At 45.1% G+C, this 22506-nt stretch overlaps 1 protein-coding gene across 1 annotated transcript in view; it reads left to right on the top strand.

The window, feature by feature from the left end:
• The first annotated feature begins 4752 nt into the window (after positions 1-4752).
• Positions 4753-22506, top strand: part of SLCO2B1 (solute carrier organic anion transporter family member 2B1) — a 41408-nt gene continuing 23654 nt past the window's right edge. Inside the window, exons 1-6 of the mRNA XM_087965935.1 lie at positions 4753-4818; positions 8688-8825; positions 11793-11955; positions 14903-15115; positions 16130-16228; positions 17389-17519. Coding sequence (XP_087822061.1) covers positions 4753-4818; positions 8688-8825; positions 11793-11955; positions 14903-15115; positions 16130-16228; positions 17389-17519 — 810 coding nt within the window. The remainder of the gene's footprint in view (positions 4819-8687; positions 8826-11792; positions 11956-14902; positions 15116-16129; positions 16229-17388; positions 17520-22506) is intronic.

The raw sequence follows: 22506 nt of genomic DNA, 5'->3' as shown, positions 1-22506 counted from the left end.
TATCCATCCATCCATCCATCCATCCATCCATCCATCCATCTACCTACCCTACCTACCTCCTATCCATCCGTCCATCCATCCCCATCCATCCTACCTACCTACCTACCTACCTATCCATCCATCCATCCATCCATCCATCCATCCATCCATCTACCTACCTACCTACCTACCTATCCATCCTTCCATCCATCCATCCATCCATCCACCTACCTACCTACCTACCTATCCGTCCATCCATCCATCCATCCATCCATCCATCCATCCATCCATCCATCCATCCATCCATCCATCCATCCATCCATCCATCCATCTATCTATCTATCTATCTATCTATCTATCTATCTATCTATCTATCTATCTATCTACTTCTTCTACTTATATTTTATTATTTCCTTGAGCAATTTCAACCAAACTTGGTACACAGATGACTTACCCTCTGGAAAACAAATACTGTGGGGGTAAGACACTAACACCCCCCAGGGTGTGTGTGTGCCTTAAAATGGCTTCTGCTGTGGTAATGGCTTCAGAGGGCTCCCTCTTGTGGAGGAATAGAAGAATTGAGCGAGAGACAGTACAACAGCACGAGTCCCGACAACAGGACTTTCCTGTCTTAATAGAGGATTGGGATAAATAAATACCCGGGCAACGCTGGGTTATCGGCTAGTGAACAATACAAGACAAGTCTTGGCTTTCTTTTGAGTGATATAATTTCCCCTTGGACTTCTCTCTTCAAGGCATGACATTCCCAATTCCTATTTTTCAATCTCCTGATGGTTGGAAAATTCACATCAGCATATTCCCACTCAAATACCTCTATCCAGATCAGAGCAAGTTACCTAACCATTCAATAGTTAGTAAAAAATATACCTTGATTTTTATATAATAAATGTTAGCAAGCAAACATCCAAAACGGCTAACTGTCAAAACCAGCAAAAAAGCCAGACAAAAACAGAGAGGGAGAGGGAGACAGAGACAGAGAGAGAGAAAAGAAGAGGAAGGAGGAGGAGGAGGAGGAGGAGGAAGGGAGAGAGGGAGGGAGGGAGGAAGGAAAGAAATAGGAGAAAGAGAAGGAAAGAGGAAAGGAAAACAAGAGAGAGAGAATAAGAAAGAGAAGGCAAAAAAGGAAAAAATGAGAGTGGCACAGAAGGAAAAAAGAGAAAGAGCAAGAGGAGAGAGAGAAAGAAAGGAGAAAGAGATAGGGAGAAAGAGAGAAAGGAGAAAGTGACAAAGGAAAGAAAGAAAGAGGAAGAGAAAGAAAGAGAGAGAACAATAGGAAGAGAGAGTAGGAACAAGAGAGAAAGAGAACAAGAGAAAGAGGGGGAGAGAGAATTAGTAAGAATCCACAAGAGAGTTTAAGATTCACAATGAGTATTATCTCTGTATCAAAAGGTGCAGAATTTTCCATAACTTCTGGAAACAATCTTGTAGCTGCCATAATTGGCATGGACAGTCCCTGGGAAATTTAATTCTGTTACTTTCAGGCCATTTATCTCTGATAACAAGCTCCTTCTTCTGGGAAATATTGTGCAGTTATTAGCTCTCCTGCTTTATTTCCATTTCTGGCTTTCATAAGTGCTTCCTCCATTTCCGCACCCAATTTATTCCTAAGAAATGTTGAGGACTAGAGCAGTGGTCTCCAACCTTGGCAACTTTAAGACTGTGGACTTCAACTCCCAGAATTCCTCAGCCAGCTTTGCTGTTGAGGAATTCTGGGAGTTGAAGTCCACGGGGATGAGGGGAACGCCATTTTGGCACTCTCTCCATCAGTGAGTTTCACCGAGAATGTTTTTTTGAGCCTGCTATTTATCTCTGTAATTGTTGGGCCGCCCAACGTACATTTCACTCCCTCACTACTCAGATTGTGAGGCTTGTCAAAGCTTTTCTGCAATCACTACACAGACACCATATGTCCCGCATCATGCATTGAAAAAAACTCCCCTCAACTCAACCTTTTGGACCTCAGGGACCACCAAACTCATCCTTTTAAATCCCACGGACCAGAGACCCTGGGAAAATCCCCCAAAAAGTCTGCAGGAAAATCCCCCACCCCATTTTCCTACCGATTGATCGTTCTTTATTTGGGATCGCAGGATACCGTCTCCAGCTCCGTTCTCAGGGGGAGAGAGAGAGAGAGAGAGACTTTTGGCTTCATGCAAGGAAAACAGCAGAAGCCGCAGAAGTCTTTCTTTCTCTCCCCCAAACTCCGCCAGAAATGAGTCTTTGCCAGCGCAGCCTCTTGGAGCAGGAGGCCTTGCAGGGTCCCAAAGACTCATTTCTTTTATGGCAACACCCAGAAACTTAAAACGGGCCACTTGCTCCACTCGGTCTCCACTGATAAGCAAGGGCTGGAGGTCTGATCTGTTCCTTCTATAGTCCACAATGGAGGAGAAAGCATGCCACAGCCACAACTCATTATACAAAAGCCGAGTAAAAGCTATTTTGCAAGTGTCAGCTGGCACCAAACAGCTTGGGCGCTTGGAGTGGTGCCTCCTGCTCGTTTTTTCTTCTCCCCCAGGCCCATGGAAAAAAAGAAAAGAGTGGAATTCAGTTCTGCTTGTCTTGACAGCTTCCAGCTTGACGGCCCAAATGTGCTCTAAATTGCATTAGCCTCTCCGTTTCTCCATTCTGGGGAGAAAATAGAATTACAGGGGTGAGGAGGGGAACGAAGCATTAATGTTTCAAATGGGCCTCTGTCAACAGCAGCTTTCAGGCTTGGGGTGAAATCTAGGAACAGCTTCAGGAAATTCCAGGCTGCGTAGGAGATGCGATGACTTAAATCCTGGAATCCTAGGGCCGGAAGGGACCTTGGAGGTCCTCTAGTCTGACCCCTTCCTCAAGCAGGAGACCCAATCCCATTCTGGACAAATGGCTGACCAATCTCTTCTTCAAATCCTCGAGTGATGGAGGATTATAACCCACTGCTTCATTAACAGAAGAACAGAATTGGAAGGGGCCTTGGAGATCTTATAGTCTGACCCCTTACTCAAGCAGGAGACCCGATCCCCTTCTGGACAAACGGCTGTCCAATCTCCTCTTAAAAGCCTCCAGTGATGGAGCACCTGCAACTTCTGGTGGCCAGCAGTTCCCCTGGTTAATTGTCCTCACTCTTAGGAAGTTCCAAGTTTAATTCCAGGTTGCTTCTCTCCTTGGTTAGTGTCCATATGTCGCTTCTTGTCCTGCCTTCTGGGGCTTTGGAGAATAGGTGGATCCCTTCATCTCTCCCCTTTTTATTTATTTATTTATTTTATCTATATATTTGATTTGTCACTCACGTACAAGATGATAGGTATAAGTATAAACACAGGTAAGAATACAGGAAATAGGTACGAATAAATGGGGACAATAGGACAGGGACGGTAGGCACGATGGTGCACTTATGCACGCCCCCTTACAAACCTCTTAGGAATGGGGTGAGGTCAATAGTGGCTAGTTTGAGGTTAAAGGAGTGTGGGGGAGTCAGGTAGTGCATTCCAGGCACTGACCACTCAGTTGCTGAAGTTGTACTTTCTGCAGTCGAGTTTGGAGCAGTTTCCATTGAGTTTGTATCTGTGGTGTTGCTCTTCTATTGGAAAATTGCTATCATGTCACCCCCTAGTCCTTCTCTTCCAGAGATCAGATTTTATTTTATTTTATTTTATTTTTATTTATTTATTTGATTTGCCAATTGTTTACAAGATAATAAGTATAAGTGTATACATAGTTGTGAATACATGAAATGGGTACATATAAGAAAAATAAAAGAATAAGAGAAACAATAGGACAGGGACGGTAGGCACGTTGGTGCGCTTATGCACGCCCCCTACAGGCCTCTTAGGAAAGGGGTGAGGTCAATAGTAGACAGTCTAAGGTTAAAGTTTTTGGGGTTTGGGGAAGAGACTACAGAGTCGGGTAGAGTATTCCAGACATTGACCACTCTATTGCTGAAGTCGTATTTCCTGCAATCAAGTTTGGTGCGGTTTACTTTGAGTTTGTATCTATTGTGTGCTCTTGCGTTGTTATGGTTGAAGCTGAAGTATTCATTGACAGGTAGGACATTGCAATGTATGATTTTATATACCATGCTTAAGTCAGACCGAAGACGGCGTAATTCAAGGTTTTCTAGTTCTAGAATTTCAAGTCTGGTGGCATAAGGTATTCTACAACGAGTAGAGGAGTGGAGAACTCTTCTTGTGAAATATTTCTGGACTTTCAGAACTGGGAAAATGAAGACCTCCCTCCCTACAGGCGAAAATGTAATTTTAAAAAAATATTAGAATGTGCAGAAATGGATAGATTAACACTCAAAATTAAGGAGAAGGAAGAAACCGAACATTTTTTTTTAACATGGGATTTGTTTTATCAATGGCTAACTAGCAGAAACAGAAGTTAGAAATTTAAAAGAGCAAGAGAATGATTACTTACACAGAAGATTTACTAAAGTGGACAAGCAAATACTATTATTATTATGTGATTAGCATTAGTGTTATGAATATTATCGTTATTATTATGGTTACTATTTCTCAAAATCATCTGTACCCAGACGACACAATGGTTATGTAGACATTGAATTGTTATGTTTAATATTTTTAAAAAATGTTTTTTAAAGAAATGTTGGGTGTAACTGTGGCGAGGTAAGTCGAGGTCCATCCGGATTCCTTGCCCAGCAGATATCCCCCATCTCAAACTGCCCATCGAAGTAAACCAGCTGGAATCCTCTGAGCCTTAACCAGCCTGATTTTCTTTTCTGCAGGAACACAGAGCAGATGTGAGAAAATGGAAGGCAATAGCCCAGGTCCGTTTGGAAGATTTTACTGCTCAAATCCATTTTACACCGTCAAAGTAAGTACATGTTCAGCCCCTGCTACGTTATCCCAAGTGGCTCCAAAGAGGAAAAGCAATTTAACCATTTTTATTCCTTCTTTGGCCCACGGTACATGTACCGTGTTTCCCCAAAAATAAGACCCTGTCCGTGGCTGGGGTGGCTGGGCTGTGTCCTGGGGCGCCGTGTGGGTGGGGCCGGCGGCCGGGGTGCGCGCGGGCTTGGGCTGGTTCTGTGGTGTCTGGCGGTGGCGGTTGCGTTTGGCGGTGGGGCTGGGGGGGCCCTGGTGGGGCGTGGTCGGGTGGGCGCGGGCGGTGGGGGGCTCGGAAGATGAGACACGACCACAGACCAGAAGCGCACTGCAGCTGCATCACTAGCCACCAAACTCCTCTCTGAACCATACATGAAGCGAACGGACCCCCACCATGAAGATGTGGCACCCACCACCTAACCTCGAAGCCAAACGAACACAGACCCAGACCCAAACTCAAAGCCATATTAAAAACCCAAAATGCTACATCACAGCCACCTGCTCAGGACATCACATCAGAAAACTCAAGAAATTACACCTCAAGAACTCAAGAAGTCACAACACAGCAAATGACCCAGGATATCACAGCACAAGACCAAGGATACCACAGCAATAAATCTCACAAGGTCATCACACAACCCATTACCCAAGCTGTTACTACACAGGAGGCTAATGGAAAAGAGATCAAAACACAAACGACCCAGAGATTACAACGCAAGACCCAGGATACCACAACAAAAGAACTCACAAGCCCATCACACAACCCATTACCCAAGCCGTTATAACGACCCAGGAGATATCCATATATACACATATATATATATATATCCCCACCACTTGTATATATATATATACTAAGCCGAAGCACCAGCCTGAAGATGGCGAGTGGGACCTATATATATATATATATATATATATATATATATATATATATATATATATATATATATATATATATATATGTATGTATGTATATATATATATATATATATATGTATATGTTTTTCTTAAGTTTTCGCGGGTACTTACATGTATGGTATTCAGCTTTGTTCGGGTATTTTCCCATGTCATTGTAGTTGTGCTTTTAAAGGAACACAATACAGAAGCCTGATGATGGCAGATGAGATTCTGCCGAAACGTTGCTACAACTTTAAAAGCACAACTACAATGACATGGGAAAATACCCGAACAAAGCTGAATGCCATCTATCTATCTATCTATCTATCTATCTATCTATCTATCTATCTATCTATCTTTGGTTATTCGGGTTTTCTCCCACGTAAAATTGGAAGTATCTAGGCGACGTTTCGATGAAGTCTCATTCATCATCTTCAGGCTTGTGTCTTCGGCTTTGTGCTTCTCAGAGTGATGTGAGCTTGCAGCTGCTTCTTCCTTTTAACTGCTAGTGGGGGTGTGACTTGATTGGGTGGGGGCTTGGCTGTGTTCTGAGAGAGAGAGATCTGATCTAACCTCTCTCTCTCCCTCTCTCTCTCTCTCTCTCACACACACACACACACACAGAGGCAGGGGTGGTGTGCATTCTTTTTTTCCAACTTTGGGCTCACATGTGGTCGTAAATTGAGGACTGCCTGTGTTTAAAGCAACTCACAATTTGGAGAGGCATCAAAAGAGATGGGGGGGAAAAATACAGGGGGAAAAAAGTAGAACTCATTTGGAAAGGATATATTTTCTTGAAGCCTTTTAAAGTTTGGCTTTTCCTGTGTAGAATTTTTGCCTTCTGATGTTAAAATGCTGAGGGTTTTTGTCATTTGTTGGTTAGAAAGTAAGAATTATTTTTTTTCTGGAGTGCTTTGCTAAGTGTGGTTGTTCTTTTTTTTTTTTTAAAGTGAGCCAACTCTGAGATGGGATTTATCTTCTTTGAGTTCTTTTTAGAGAAGTTTTAAGAGACCGTTAATAGACTTGTGAAGGATTGTAAAGAAATTGTCCTCGAGTATAAGCACAAAGAACATATTTATGTCATTACTGTCACTACATCTTATCCTAACTGTGATTTGTTGTTTTATCTATCTATCATCTATAGATCCCTCTATCCATCCCTCTTATTTATATGCAGCCACAATCAAAACCTTTTGCGCGGCAACCCTAATATCATCACACAAGGCAGCTAAACCCAAGTAAAAACACAGCCAAACAAATCAAAGAAGCTGCAGCTATCATCTTAATCATGGAATGGCACCCAACGACATACAAAAGCTTCGGCTTTCAAAGGCATTGAAGGATAACGACACAGAAGAAAATATTTGTAGTTCAGGGTTGAGCCAGGAAGGGGTGGGGGGTTGTCCTTGGTGCTTTTTGAGCTGGGTGGTTTTCTTGCAGATGTTTCATGACCCAAGTAGGAAACATCAGCAGGACGAGAAGGGAATGGGGTTTGCAGGGGGGGAGGAGGAGGAGGAGGAGGAGGAGGAGGAGGAGGAGGAGGAGGAGGAGGAGGAGGAGGAGGAGGAGGAGGAGGAGGAGGAGGAGGAGGAGGACAATGATGACTTTGGGGGCCTTGGTGCTCTCTCAGCTGGGTGGTTTACTTGCAGACATTTTCTGACCCAACTAGGGAACATCATCATTGCTAGAAGGGAATGGGGTTTGCAGGGAGGAGGAGGAGGAGGAGGAGGAGGAGGAGGAGGAGGAGGAGGAGGAGGAGGAGGAGGAGGAGGAGGAGGAGGAGGAGAGACAGAGAAGGAGGTTCTTGGTGCTCAGAAATCTTGGTGATTTTCTTGAGAGATATTTCATTACCCAGCTAGGTAACTTCATCAGTGCTAGAAGAGGATGAAGGAGGAGGAGGACTGTGAGGTCCTTTTCTTGGAGTTGCTTAATTACCAAACTAGGTAATATCATCAGTGCTACCTAGTACTGTTACAGCCCTCTACAAAACTGATGATGTTCCCTAGTTTGGTCATGAAAATGTCTACAAGAAAAAAAAGCCCCAAGCTCCAAGAGCACCAAGCACCCCATAAAATCTCCCCTCGGACTCCGAGTTGCCATGCCTTCCCTGTTGTGGGACGGCGAAGACGAAAGGGGACCAGTCTGGGAGTATGGAGAGGACTCGGACGAGGGCCCTGCGTGCGATGCCGAGATGGAGCCAGGACCATCTGGGAGTGGGGTGCTGACTCTGGAGACTCCAGAGTCTGGCAGCAGCGAGGAAGAAGAACAAGGGGAGCCTGTTCTCAGTGCGCACATGCACAGAGCTGCTAGAAGGCGGGAGCAGCTGAGACAAAAGGGGCGACTTGGGAGAAAGGCTGGGAGGTGATTGCCCCTCCCATAAGAGATAAAAGTCAGGCCAAGATGACGAAACCTTTGCAGGAAGCAAAGTAGTTCAGGAATCTCCGAGTCCTTCATGGAGCTCTGTACTCTGGTCATTTTTTTTTCTAGGTTTTTGGGTTGCTTAATTGGACTTCCGTTTCTTGGCAGCGTTCTGCAGCACTGAAAAGCATGCTCTTCTCTGGAGGAAGTGCGTCTAATGAGTTTTGGCTGGGAATGCAAGCAATTCCCAGCGTCGCGTTCAAAAAGGTTTTAATGTTCAATTCAGTTTGACAAAGCCTGGGTCAGAACAGTCCCTCTCAAAGAGGCCTAAGGCCAAAACAGCGCCCACCTCCACCGTCGGTTGCCAAGCGCCTGAATTTTGATCTTGTGGCCTTGTGGGCACGCTGCAGCGGCCGCAAGTGGGAAAAACAGTTAGTGATCCCCCCCTTTTTTTTCCAGCGCCGTTGTAACTTCAAACCGTCACTAAGCAAACGGTTGTACGTTGGGGACTACCTGTTTGTGCAATGGGTGCGTTTTATCGGACGGACCGAGAAAAGGCAGGTCCAGGTGAGGTTCTGACGCTTCCTCGTTTATTCCCCGCAGTTCTTCGTTCTCTGCCATGGGTTCCTCCAGCTCTCGCAACTGATGACATCCGGCTACATGAAAAGTTCGATCTCCACCATCGAGAGGCGCTTTGGTCTGTCCAGCCAGACGTCCGGCATGGTGGCCTCCTTCCACGAGGTACCCTCTCCAGTGCTTCTCTCCGCTATGCCGGGCCTCTAATGCACGACCGCAGCAATATTGCTGCCGTCGCTCGTAGTAAACGGCTATCCCCCTACTATTACTGCTACTATCAACCTGCACAAACACGAACCTTTAAATCTCAGAATCTGGAGTGGCCACAGAAGGGGGGTATTTGTAACTCAGGGATGAACGGCGGGGTCCTCGGAGGTTGGTTGTTTTCTCTGCAGATGTTTCACAACCCAGCTAGGGAACATCGTCAGTGCTAGAAGGGAGTGTGGAAAGGAGGAGGGGGGAAGGAGCAGCAGAGGTGGGATTCAGCTGGTTCTGAATGGTTCTGGAGAACCGGTAGCGGAAATTTGGAGTAGTTGGGAGAACCGGCCAATCCCACCTCTGACTGGCCCCGCCAACCCCATCTCTTCTCTGCCTCCCATTGAGTCCCAGCTGATCGGCTGGGTCTCCTTTGGTTGCCCTGCCTAGGAGAACGGAGCTGGAAAGCAGGTTAGTGAGGTGGGGAGGGAAGGGGGATTTTACAGTATATCCTTCCCCTGCCACGCCCACCAAGCCATGCCCACCAAGCCACACCACACCCATCAAGGCACGCTCACAGAACCGCTAGTAAAAAAATTTGAATCCCACCACTGAGGAGCAGGGACAGGAGGAAGAGGAGGAGGAGTGTGGGGTCCTTGGGGCTCTCTGAGCATGGTGGTTTTCTTTCAGGCGTTTCATAACCCAACTAGGTAACATCATCAGTGCTAGAAGGGAGTGGGGTTTGGGGAGGAGGATCTAAAACCGAGGTGGCTGCATTCACGGGGCCGCGGCTCCTGTCCGTTTCCTCAGGACCAGGTGGATCAAACTCTTCCCAGATAGCATCAGAGAAACGGGCCTCTGCCAACTCCCTAGCAGTGAATCGAAGGTAGGGAGAACAATGTTTGCCGTGACCCTGAAGATATTCCTCTGGCCCCTTTTTTTGATATCACTTTCACTGTAATAAAAAGCAATTTATCATTGCTTTACAGATTTTCAATAAAAGCGGTTTGGGTTTTTTTAATGAAAGGATTCCCAGTTCTATTTTTTTTTCCCCTTCATAGTAAGAAATTATTTTTTCCACGGTGTTTAATGGATCGATCTATTGTCCCCACAGGAATATTCTGGAGCATGGTATACACATTTTTGTGAATCTAATTCTATAGGATCTACTCATTAAAATAATATCAAATAAGAGTAATTGGATACCGAGTGAAGAAAAAAAAACTTTTTCTAAGCAGTGATAACCATGCCAACCGTTTCTTTTTAGTGCAAACTATGAATTGATTCAGCGGTTGGTTATTTATTAAATTTACATGCCACCCACCTCACCGTCAAATGACCGATGTTTTATTCACGATTTCATGATGTGTGTGTGTGTGTTTTAAATGATTTAATGATTTGGTGATTTTGACAATTGGATGTTTCGATGGTTTAATGAATTGGATGCTTTGATGGGTTTTTTTTACATTTGGATGAGTTTTGTGATTTGATTTTTTTTTGATGATTTAATGAGTTTTATGATTGAATGATTTTGAGGATTGAATGATTTTGAGGATTGAAGGATTTTGAGGATTTAAGGATTTAATGAGTTTGATGATTTAATGATTTTGAGGATTTAAGGATTTAATGAGTTTTATGATTTTGATTTTGGATGATTGAATGAGTTATGATTTAACAATTTTGATGATTGAATGAGTTTGATATTTGATGACGGTTAAAATTTATTGATATATTTACTTTCTGATTTAATGAGTTTGATGATTTAATGAATGTGACAATTTGATGCTTTTTTACCATTTTATGAGTTTTACAATTTTCCTGACTTGATGATTTCATGAGTTTTATGACTTAATACAGGGCAGAAGTAGAGAACCTGTCTATCTGGTGTTCACAGAACGATCTGTCCCTGAATGTTCATAAAACCAAAGAACTGATTATGGACTTCAGGAAACATGGACAGGACCACACCCCACTCATTATCAACGGAGAACGAGTGGAAACCGTCCCTACGATCAGATTCCTTGGCATCCATATTTCAGCTGATATCTCCTGGTCCCCTAACACCAAGGCCATAGTGAAGAAGGCTCAGCAGCGGCTGCACTTCCTGCGGGTTCTCAGGAAGAACAACCTGGATAAGAAGCTGTTGCTGGCTTTCTATAAAGCCTCTGTGGAGAGCACTCTGACGTACTGTCTGGGTGTGTGGTATGCAGGCTCCACAGCTGAGGACAGGGAAACTGTACAGAGGGTGATAAACACGGCTCAAAAGATCATTGGTTGCCCTCTGCCCTCCCTGGAAGACTTAGCCAAGTCCCTCTGCCAAAGCAGAATCAAGGCCATCATAGAAGACCCCTCACACCCTGGCAATTATCTTTTTGACCTGCTGCCGTCTGGACGGCGCTTTAGGTCAATAAAATCGCACACCACTAGACTAACAAATGGTTTCTTTCCCTGGGCCCTCCGAACCGCAAATAAACACGACGTCACTACCTTATTAAGATGTGAAAAGATGTGAAATCTCAATACCCCATTCAGATGCGTAATAACATATTACAGTACAATCCATCTCTTGTGCATTATACTCGGCGAAGCGTTACAGTCAGTCAGTGTTGGATGTATATTTTGTGTATATTCGTAGATATTGCACTCTCAAATTGCAAATGGAGACGTGGGTACTCTCTATCTTTCTTATCTTCATTTTTAAGGGCTTTGGTTTTATTGTATTGCGAACAGTCGCTGGGGTGCATCCACAGTTTCGTTGTACTTGTACAATGACAATAAAGTTCTTCTAATTCTAATGATTGAAAACATGATTTGTTTTGTTTTGTTTCTCCAAAAACATGACCATAGTTGTAGTTTGACCCGACTGGCTGTCTTTCACAAGGATCTAGTTTCTTCAGCCTTCTGAAAGATCTGCCCAACTTTTCTTTCATCCCCCAGGTTGGAAACACGGTGCTCATCATCTTTGTGAGTTATTTTGGCAGCCGAGTCCACAGGCCACGGGTCATTGGCTGCGGTGCCATCCTCGTTTCCGTGGCCGGATTGGTCATTTCCCTTCCACACTTTGTCTCACCGCCTTACGAATACGATCAATCCAGTTTTGGTAAGGACTTTCTAGAAATTTCTATAGAGATTCTCAGCCCTCCAGGTCACGGTTGTTCCAAAGGTGCTTTTCCAAAAGGCAACTGGGCTTTCTTTGTTTTTGTTTTTCTTTTGAAGACACTTCGCTTCTCATCCCAAAAGCTTCTTTAGTTCTGCCTGGATGGTGGAGAATGGAAGGATTTATATTTCTTGCAGTCATCTGGTTGTTGGTACTCTTTCTGAGAATTGTTGAGGCCAGTAGGACAGTGGTAGCTAACCTCTTTGGGCTCCTGTGCCAAAAACTGCATGCACTCACTCATGTGCCAGCACCCAGAAGGCAATGCACATGCCCCCCCACGCCCCCTGCACATGCGCACACGATCCTCCCCACTGCCCTCTTATCTGTACTGCGCATGTGCGCACCTCCCACCTGATTTTTGGTTTTTTTTCAGCCTCCCAGAGGCTCGAGGGAAGCCTCTGCAGCCTTTGGAGGCCAAAAGATGGGCCCGTTTCATCACTTCCGGTATTTCCGGAAATACAAGAAGGGATGAAACGGGCCTGTTTTTCAGCCTACAAAGGCTGCAGAGGCTTTTCTCGAGCCTCTGGGAGGCCAAAAAAGGCCCCCAAAATCAGCCGGGAAACACACACATGCACAGTGAGGTAAGTTTGCCTGGGGCTCGCATGCCCGCACAAGTGGCTCTGCATGCCACCCGTGGCATGCGTGTCATAGGTCCGCCATCACAGCACTAGGAGGTTAAATCTCTGCCCTCAGAGTCACCTGACTAGTGCAAATGGGTGTGGAACCTTCTTGGAGCTGCTAAAAGGACGGTGTTGTAGACAGGAGAGAGGGGTGTCGTATCTGTCGAGACAGGACTGTTCAGTCTTAATGTAGAGATGGCCACTTGGATCCCTCCTTCAAACCAGAGGTCCTCTCTGTCCAGCACGTGGACTTTGCTGTCTTCAAGAGCATGGCTTTTGTCTTTCAAATGCAGATGGACTCCCGAATCTCGTCCTGGTGGGTTTGTTCTCCTATGTTGTGCCGTGCGTTTGTGAAGTGGTTGCTTTGTTTCCCCAGTACACTGCGTTGCACTGCATATATCACATGGCTCAGTTTGTGTCTGGGGGTTTTATCCCTGGGGTGGACAGCTTCTGTCTTAGTGTATTCTTGGGTTTGAAGTGTGCATGCCAGTGGTGGTATGCTACCGGTTCGGACCGGTTCAACTGAACCGGTAGCAAAAATTCCTACCAGTTGAGAGGAGAGGGGAAAAAAGCCTCCAATGATCAACTGAGAGGAGAAAGAAGAGAAAAGGGCAGCTGATCGGCACTGCAGGCCTCCGCTGGCATGGGGAAGGCTGTGTGTGTACGCGTTAGGTTCACGCATGATCACCACACCGGTAGTGGAACAGGTAAGATCCCACTGCTGGTGCATGCGTGTTGTGTTGGTTGAAAATCCTCCTGAGCTTTTCAGATATTCCTGAAATCCTCAGAAAGAGCGCTAATGACCAGATGACTGCAAGGAATGTAAAATTAAATCCTTCCATCCTCCACCATTCAGTCAGAACTGAAGAAGCTTCTTGGATGAGAAGAGAAAAGGAAAAACGAAGTCCAGTTGCCTTCTGGAAAAAGCACCTTTGGGACAACTTTCTATAAATTTTCTTCTTCACAGGATCCGCTTTTTCAGATTTTAAATTTGGAACTATGGGACAATCCATTGATTTCCAGCTCTCCAAAAATGACAAATCACTAAGCCATTCTTTGTCTTCCTATAAAGCCACGTTCTATAATTATGTCCCTGATTTATTATGTTTCTTATATAACAGAAGACATTATGTAAGATATTATAATTTTATTTATTGATTCAATGCCTAATTCTTTGCCTCCTTCTTGGAGAGCCACTCAAGAGTCATTGGAAATAGGGTGGCCTAAAAACCAAAATAAGAAACAAATTAAAAAATAAACATTTCTAAGCTTTTGTATTTTTTGAGGTGGAAAAAAAATAGGGTTTAGGGGCAGCATGCCATCTCCAGCATCCCTTCTGTAGATCCCAAATTGCTTGGATTGATTGAAAGTGACGTGTGGCCATTACTGATGTTTGAACTAAACATAAAAGAAACAACTAACTCAGATCAGATGTCAGAGAGAGCAGGTGAAGATGGCTGCTCCCTAACAGGTCCCCGAATCTATGTTTTCTGGGGCAAATAATCTGCTTCAATTTGGTTTAGCCGGTGGCAGATTTGGACAGTGAGGAGGTTGGGGAGGAACCTGGGCCAGTCCTGGAGCCTGAGGAAGGCTCTGTGTCAGAGGCAGAGATGGGGCCAGGGCTGTCCGACAGTTATCAGCTGAATCAGAGATCAGTGGGGCAGAAGAACAGCTGGAGCCTGTTCCCAGTGTGCGCATGCACAGAGCTGCCAGAGGAAGGGAACAGCTAAGGAACAAAGGTCGACTCAGGAGTAAAGGCTCAGGTGGACGGGGAATGGCCCCTCCCATTGGGAATAAAAGAGGAGCAAAAGGGGAATGGGGTTTGCAGGAGACAATTAATTCAATTCATTAGGGTGAAGATCTCTTCCTGACTCCTTGCCAATATATTGCCTGCTACAGCGTGGCATTTGGAAGCTATCAGCCTGGCAGCTCTCCAAGCCTGATAAAGGTCTGTCATTGTGAACTCTCTTGGCCGGGATTTTGCTGGAGAGGAATTCACTGTAAACTAAATAAAAGGTGTTTTGTTTTTTTTAATCGGAACGAGGAGTCGGCTTCATGCTTTAGGGCAGGGGTGTCCAACCTTGGCAACTTTAAGACTTGTGGACTTCAACTCCCAGAATTCCTCAGCCAGCTTTGCTGGCTGAGGAATTCTGGGAGTTGAAGTCCACAAGTCTTAAAGTTGCCAAGGTTGGACACCTGCTTTAGGGAAGCCGAGGTCAGAACAAAATTGTGAGAATGGACTACACAACCCTCTGGCTTTCTCTCCCCAGGTTCCCCCAGTAACACCACGGACATCTGCCTCCCTCACCGCAAGGGGCCCACGACCGACGTCTGCACCGGCAGCCAGAGGGAGAGCAACGTCATCCTGATTCTGCTCCTCTTCGGGCAAACCTTGCTGGGCCTTGGCGGGGTGCCCATCCAGCCCTTTGGCATCTCCTACATCGACGACTTCGCCAGCCCAACCAACTCCCCTCTCTATATAGGTGGGTTCCTGCGTACCACGACTAACCCAACCCACCAGGGAGTCCAGATCATACCAGGATCGTGTCGAGTTTGCGGGGGGGGGTTTAAAAAGTCGCCCCAGTCGTGGATAACAGAGGGAGGGCTTTTTGGAAGGGGCTGTTGGGGGAAGCTTTGTGCGCACACACACACACACACACACCATTTCACGGAGGCAGTTCTTATCAACTTCACTGAATGGTATCATCAGCAGGATTTTCTTGCCCTATTTTTTATTTTATATATATTGGTATAAGGTCTCCTGCCAGAGCAGGGGCTGGATTTTCTATATTCATCTATTCTATTCTATTCTATTCTAAGGTCTATTCTATTCTATTCTATTCTTCATTCTATTCTATTCTATTCTATTCTATTCTATTCTATTCTATTTTCTATATTCATCTATTCTATTCATTCTCTATTCTATTCTTTCTTATTCTATTCTTTCCTATTCTATTTTATATAATCATCTATTCTATTCTATTCTATTCTATTCTATTCTATTCTATTCTGTTCTGTTCTGTTCTGTTCTCTATTCTATTCTATTCTTCATTCATTCTATTCTTTCCTATATTCTATTTTATATATTCTATCATCTATTCTGTTCTGTTCTATTCTTCATTCTATTCTATTCTATTCTATTCTATTCTATTCTATTCTATTCTTTCTATTCTATTTTATATATATCTATTCTATTCTATTCTATTCTATTCTATTCTATTCTATTCTATTCTTTCATTCTATTCTATCTATTCTTCATTCTATTCTATTCTATTCTATTTTCTATATTCATCTATTTTTCAATTCTATTCTATTCTATTCTATTCTATTCTATTCTATTCTATTCTATTCTATTCTATTCTATTCTATTCTATTCTATTCTCATTCCTTCCATTCTATTCTTTCTTATTCTATTCCATTCCATTCCATTCTTCCTGTTTGTCTCACATTTTCTATTCTTTCAAAAAAAAATCCTCTTTTTTTCCTCCTCTGCCCAGGGATTATTTTTGCTGCAACCGCACTTGGTCCGGCCATCGCCTTCATCTTGGGATCATTTATGCTTCGTTTGTATGTCGACATTGACAAAGTTTCTTCAGGTGTGTTGACAAACCTTCTACCCACCTGGGCCTATTTCTGAGAAAATAAATCCAGTATGTCCATCTTCTTTGAGGGTGATGATGGTGGTAATGACGTTTTACTACCAAACTAGATAACACCATCAGTGCTAGAAGAGAGTGGGGTTTCTGGAGAGGAGGAAGAGGAGGACTGTGGGGTCTTCAGCGCTTCGTACTGTGGTAATCCCAAAGATGTTTTTCCAAAAGGCAACTGGACTTTCCTGGGATTGTTTTTTTTTCCCCTTAAAGGGGTGTCGCTCCTCAACTGAGAAGCTTCCTCAGTTCTTCAGTCCAGAATTGAAGAAGTTTCTTGGATGAGAAGCAAATTATCCTCTAAGGTGGAAAAAAAAAACCCAAGAAAGTCCAATTGCCTTTTGGAAAAACACCTTTGGGATTGCCACGTATCAAAACGCCGGGGAAACTGAGGCAGCCCTTCTGATCTCCAGCTCAGCGCCACCATAGTTTAACCAGTGATTTCAAATGAGCTTAGCCCTGTTCTGATCTAGGCTTCCTCAGAAAGCATAAAACACAATCTTAGTTTCGGCAAAACCATTTTTTTATTTCCACGGCTGTGAATTACGTTCATTCCCAGCCCGCCAGGCTTCACAAACAGTCTTTCAGGGGGATGTTGATAAACACCCACCTTATCGCGCTTGGAACGCGGCCAGAGAACTATTGGCCAATACGCAGGGCAAGTCCAAACTCAGCACAGAGTCAGACAGAACTTTTCAAAGCTTAAACTGACTAGACGACCTAGTTGCTTCCTGCAAAAGCTCACGTCCCGTTCGCTCCTCTTTTATGGGAGGGGCCAATCATCTCCAAGGTGGGGCCTTATTCCTGAGTCGACCCTGCTTTCTCAATTGTTCTTGTCTTCTGGTAGCCCTGTGCATGCGCAGGCTGGGAACCAGCTCCAGAAGCTCCCCCGCCTCACTGCTGTCCGAACCCGAAGGCAGCTGATGACTGCTAGCCTGCCCTGGCCCCATCCCTGCCTCCGATGAAGAGCCCTCGTCCAAGCCTTCCTCGGCCTCCAGACCTGGCCCAGGTTCCTCCCCCACCTCCTCACGACTGTCCGACTCTGCGGCCTACTCCGTCAGCCGCTGGCAGGCCACCACAAGTTCCTCTCTCCTTTGGTTATGTTTCAGCGGAAGTCCTCATCACTAACAAGGATCCACGATGGGTTGGGGCTTGGTGGCTCGGCTTCATTTTTACCGCCAGCATGGTGGCCATCGCTTCGATCCCTTATTTTTTCTTCCCGAGAGAAATGCCGAAAGAGGTAAGAACTCACCGGGCAACCTCAAAGCATCCTGGCTACATGCCAGCTGGGTTTTACAACTCCTTGAAGAAGTAAATTGTGAAATATCAAGGGATATCACAAGTTTTCTAGATATCCTGTTGGATTTTTTTTTTCTCTCCATAACCTGTTTGAATATTTACATTCTTCTACTGCCCCTTTCTGGACTATGAGTTGCCCTCATTATTATATAATACAATTCATTGTCTGAACGTATCTGTTACACGTAATGGTTCCATAATTCTTTAGCCCCTAGCGACAGATTATATTTACATATAATTGGAAGCTCATTCAAGGACGAAGCTCCTCGTCAGTTTGGAAAATAAAATATCCCACGGGACAAGAGATCCCGTGAGATCACCTTCGAGATCTTTCTTTGAAGGACTGTTCCTGAGATCCTTGATCTTCTTCCAAATTCAATAGTGAGAAAAGTCAGGGTCTACATTTAGGCAAGGAAAATCCCAAATGCAGAGGTGTGGAATAGGTGGCACCTGGCTCAACAGTAGTAACTGCAAGAGGGATCTCGGAGTCCTAGTGGATGATCACTTAAATATGAGCCAGCAGCGTGTGGCAGCTGCCAAAAAGGCCAATGCAATCCTAGGCTGCCTGTAGAGATTCTCAAATCATCTCCAAGAAGTCATTAGACTTTCTTGATTTTCTTTCTTTCTTTCTTCTTCAACTCTGACTGGACGGTGGGGAAGGGAAGGATTGATACTCCTTGCAGACAGCTGGTCATTTGCATCCTTTGAGAGGGTCCTTGAGGCCACTTGGGGGTTTGTCAGAGTCGCCTGAGTGGTGCAAATGGTTCAACCAGGGAAGTCCACTTGCCTCCTGAAAATGCACCTTTGGGCCATCCCTGGTAACTTTTAAGACGCGTGGACTTTGACTCCCAGAATTTCCCCAGCCAGCATGGGTGGACTTCAACCCAGAGAATTCCCCAGCTAATTAACTTTCAGGAATGGGGAGAAAGTCCTTTTTCGAGCAGATGGAAGCTTGATCCTAAATTATTTGGGCATCGCTCTGGATTGGCCAGGAAAGGATGAGGAGGAGTCAGCAAATGTTGTTTGCAGAGTTGTTTCCCCCCCCCCCGCATGGGACAATGGGGGGTGGGGTCCTTGGTGCTTTCTGAGCTGGGGGGTTTCCTTGCTGATGTCTGTGGAAATTCTCCGTCCTCCAGGTCATAGTTGTCTCCAACTATGTGCTTTTTTTTTTTCCCCAGAGGCCATTGGACTTTCTTGTTTTTTTCTTTTCTTTTGAAGACATTTCGCTTCTCATCCAAGAAGCTTCTTCAGCTTTGCAAGGAAATATAAACCCTTCCATCCTCCACCATCCTGTCAGAGCTAAAGAAGCTCCCTGGATGAGAAGCGAAATAACTTGAAAAGAAAAAAAAAGCAAGAAAATCCCGAAAAAAGCGCCTTTAAGACAGTTCTAGGCTGCATTAACAAAGGGACCGAATATCAAGATCACGTGAAGTGTTAACATCACTTTATAAGGCTTCGGTAAGGTCATATGTGGAATACTGCATTCAGTTTTGGTCGCCACAATGTAAAAATGAGGTTGAGACTCTGGAAAGAATCCAGACAAGAGCAATAAAGATGATTCTTCAATAAAAATACAAGAAGAAAGGTTGCAGGAATTGGGTACGTCTAATTTGACGAAAAGAAGGACTAGTGGTGATATGATAGCAGTCTTCCAGTAGCTAAGCCATTTATGTTGCTATGTGAGGCAGTTATTGAGTTTTACCCCATTTTACGACCTTTCTTGCCACCCTCGTTGTTCAGCGAATCCCTGCAGTTGTTAAGTGAGAAACATGGCTCTAGTTAGATGGTATATAGTTAGTTTAGGAATGAGAGCTGCCCCCTTAAGGGAATGCTTCATGGGAAATGTAGTTCATGCCTCTTGGGAGATGTAGTTCATGTCACGTGGTCACATCTGTAATCCTGATTGGCCACTGAATTGATCTCTGGTTGGGATGGGGGAGTTTTTTGGGGCATTCTTACCTGGACCCCAACATCATGCTGGAGTCTTCCTTTGCTATAACGCTATGGGATGAAGATAACCATCTTTTTACACTATGGAGGCGACTATTAAGGCAAAGATTGGACATTAGATGAATCTCAACATAATTGTGAGTTACGTTTATGAGGATGCCTGATATAATCCAATAAAATTAACTTTGCATGGAAGCCTTTGTAGCGTTGGACTGCTTGTCTCTATTCAACCAGAAGATGGGAGACTTGAAAGTGAAAAGATGGTTAAGTGAAATGATGGTTACCTTCATCCCATAGCGTTATAGCAAAGGAAGACTCCAGCACGATGCTGGGGTCCAGGTAAGAAAGCCCAAAAAAACTCCCCCATCCCAACCAGAGATCAATTCAGTGGCCAATCAGGATTACAGGTGTGACCATGTGACATGAACTACATCCCCCCCCAAGAGGCATGAACTACATTTCCCATGAAGCATTCCCTTAAGGGCGCAGCTCTCGTTCCTAAATTAACTATATACTGTATAACCAGCACAATGATTCTTAAGTGAATCCGGCTTCCCCCATTGACTTTGCTTGTCGCAAAAGTAGCTCACCTGGATGAATGGCTGCAGAAGTTGATGGAGTTGGCCGAAATGGCAAAATCTTCATGGTTCTTCTTCTTCTACTTATCCTTCCTCACTTCTCTGACCCCTTTTCCTCCCCACTGCTCTTCTATTTACTGTTTCATTTTGTATTTTACAATATTTTACAACTCAGTAAAAGTGTAAAACTTGACACCTGACCCCCCCTCCCCCCGGAGCGCTGTAACCATCATAAATGCGAGTCGGTTTGCCAAACGTCTGAATTTTGATCTCATAAACATATGGGGAGGCTGCAATGGAGGTAAGTGTGGAAAATGGCCATAAGTCACTTTTTTCAGTGCCGTCGTAACTTCAAATGGGCGCTAAATGAATGGTTGTAAGTTGAGGACTACCTGTGCATAGACAGCCAGCCCAGCACACTCACAAACGTGTATTGTGCCCAGGGACACGCATTTGAGTTCTTCTCTCTATCTCTGGCCTTGCCCGTCTTCCCAAAAATGGGCAGCAGGCTGACAGCAGCAGCCATATTTCACCCAAGGGCAGAGGGTCAATTGCCCAGGTGAGGAACAAGGTAAGATGCTTCTCTGCCGTAAATTGCTGATTGCTGTTTGTTCAAGCCTGTCTCAAAGTACTTGCATGTATGCCCTGTTTCCCTGAAAATACGACCTACCCTGAAAGTAAGTCCTAGCTTGATTTTTACACATGTGCCCAATTATAAGCCCTACCTCCCAAAAATAAGCCCTAATTAAGATCCGCCCACTCCAGAGTGGACAGGTAAAAATTAAACTAGGGTGGGGATAGGGTGGTGGTGGAGCTGCCCTACTGTTTCCCTTTGGACAGGTGTAGCCAGGCCTCGCACACCCCGACACCTGCCTTGCCGGCCCATTTCTTCTGCAGCCAGCAAGGCTGGCCAGGCTTTCCTGAAGGCCTCTGGAGCTGAGAACAAAGCTCTGGATCGATCCTGAGGTCTCTTATCGGCTGCAGAGGCCTTCAGGAAAGCCTTGCCAGCTGCAGAAGAAGAAGTTCCTGAAGGCCTCTGAGAGCAAAAAGGAGGCTGGAGGCGACGTGTGCAAGTGAGGTTAGTCAGTGGATGACTTCCCCTGAAAATAAGACCTGGTGCCTTTTTTGGTGGTCCAAAAAATATAAGACAGGGTCTTATTTGGGGGGAAACACAATATCTGTTTTTGGGGGATAAAACCACTCTATGTAAATACAAACCTATTTACTGTATTTACTCCTGACTTGTCACACCTGGTCCCATTGTGAGGCCTTGGACAAGGTTTGATTTCCTACCTGGCTTGGCTTCAAACCTTCAAAGCTCCTGCTTTCGGTGCCATCATTCATCTGCTGTTCTCGATATGACCTTGGATAGGAACGAACCTCTGCAGAGTGATGGCATCCCTGCCCAGAACTTTTTGTGATTAATTCTGCATCCACAACCACATCCCTTATCATCCATCATCCCTCTCTCTATCTTTCTGCTTGGACGTCTCTGTGTTCTCTCTGGCTCCAATCCTTCCTCTCTCAGGTTTCTCACTCTATCATTTATTCTGTTCTCACCTGTGACCTATATCCCCAGTGGTCACAATTGGAGGGCGGATGCCCTGTCCCGCAAACCTGAGTATCTTTGCACCGAGGACCCCCTTCCTCCACGGACGGTGCTGCCAGTAGAATCCTTGGCCGCAGTCCAGGAACTGGTGGACTTGCGGACTCAGGTGCGAGAGGCGCAGCGCCTAGACGCTTGGTCGCAGCAGAGGATGGGGGAGATTGGACCTGAATCCCCATGGTCTTTGGAGGAGGGCTTACTCAAGCATCAGGGCCGGTTGTACGTACCCACGGGGCTGCTTCGAGCCCTTATTATGACTCAGTGTCACAACAACCCTGCAGCCGGCCATTTTGGGTTTTTTAAGACCCTCCATCTTGTAACGCGGACTTTTTGGTGGCCTCAAGTATGGCATGATGTCCACACCTATGTCACGTCCTGTGTACCACGCAGGCAAGCGAAAGCTGTGATGGGTGCGCCTCCTGGTCTCCTCCAACCTCTGCCGACTCCAGAAAGACCATGGAGAGCAATTTCCATGGACTTCTTGACTCATTTACCATCATCCTCGGGATTTACGACTGTGCTTGTGGCGGTCGACATGTTGACAAAAATGGCCCACTTCATTCCGTGTCATAAATTGCCATCGGCCCGTACAACTGCCTGTTTGTTCTTGCAGCATGTTTTTCATCTCCATGGTCTGCCAGACAAGGTAGTTTCTGACCGCGGTGTACAATTTACAGCCCAATTTTGGGAAAGCCTGATGACCGCGTTACAGGTGCAGGTGTGCTTGTCGTCGGCGCACCATCCAGAAACTGATGGTGGGACGGAGAAGGTCATCGGCATTCTCGAGCAATATT

The sequence above is a fragment of the Notechis scutatus genome, chromosome 5, assembly GCF_049901735.1.
Source record: "Notechis scutatus isolate UNSWTSFEM ecotype Mainland chromosome 5, rNotScu1.2, whole genome shotgun sequence".
Classification (NCBI taxonomy): Eukaryota; Metazoa; Chordata; class Lepidosauria; order Squamata; family Elapidae; genus Notechis; species Notechis scutatus.
This window is presented reverse-complemented; position numbering and strand designations above follow the sequence as displayed.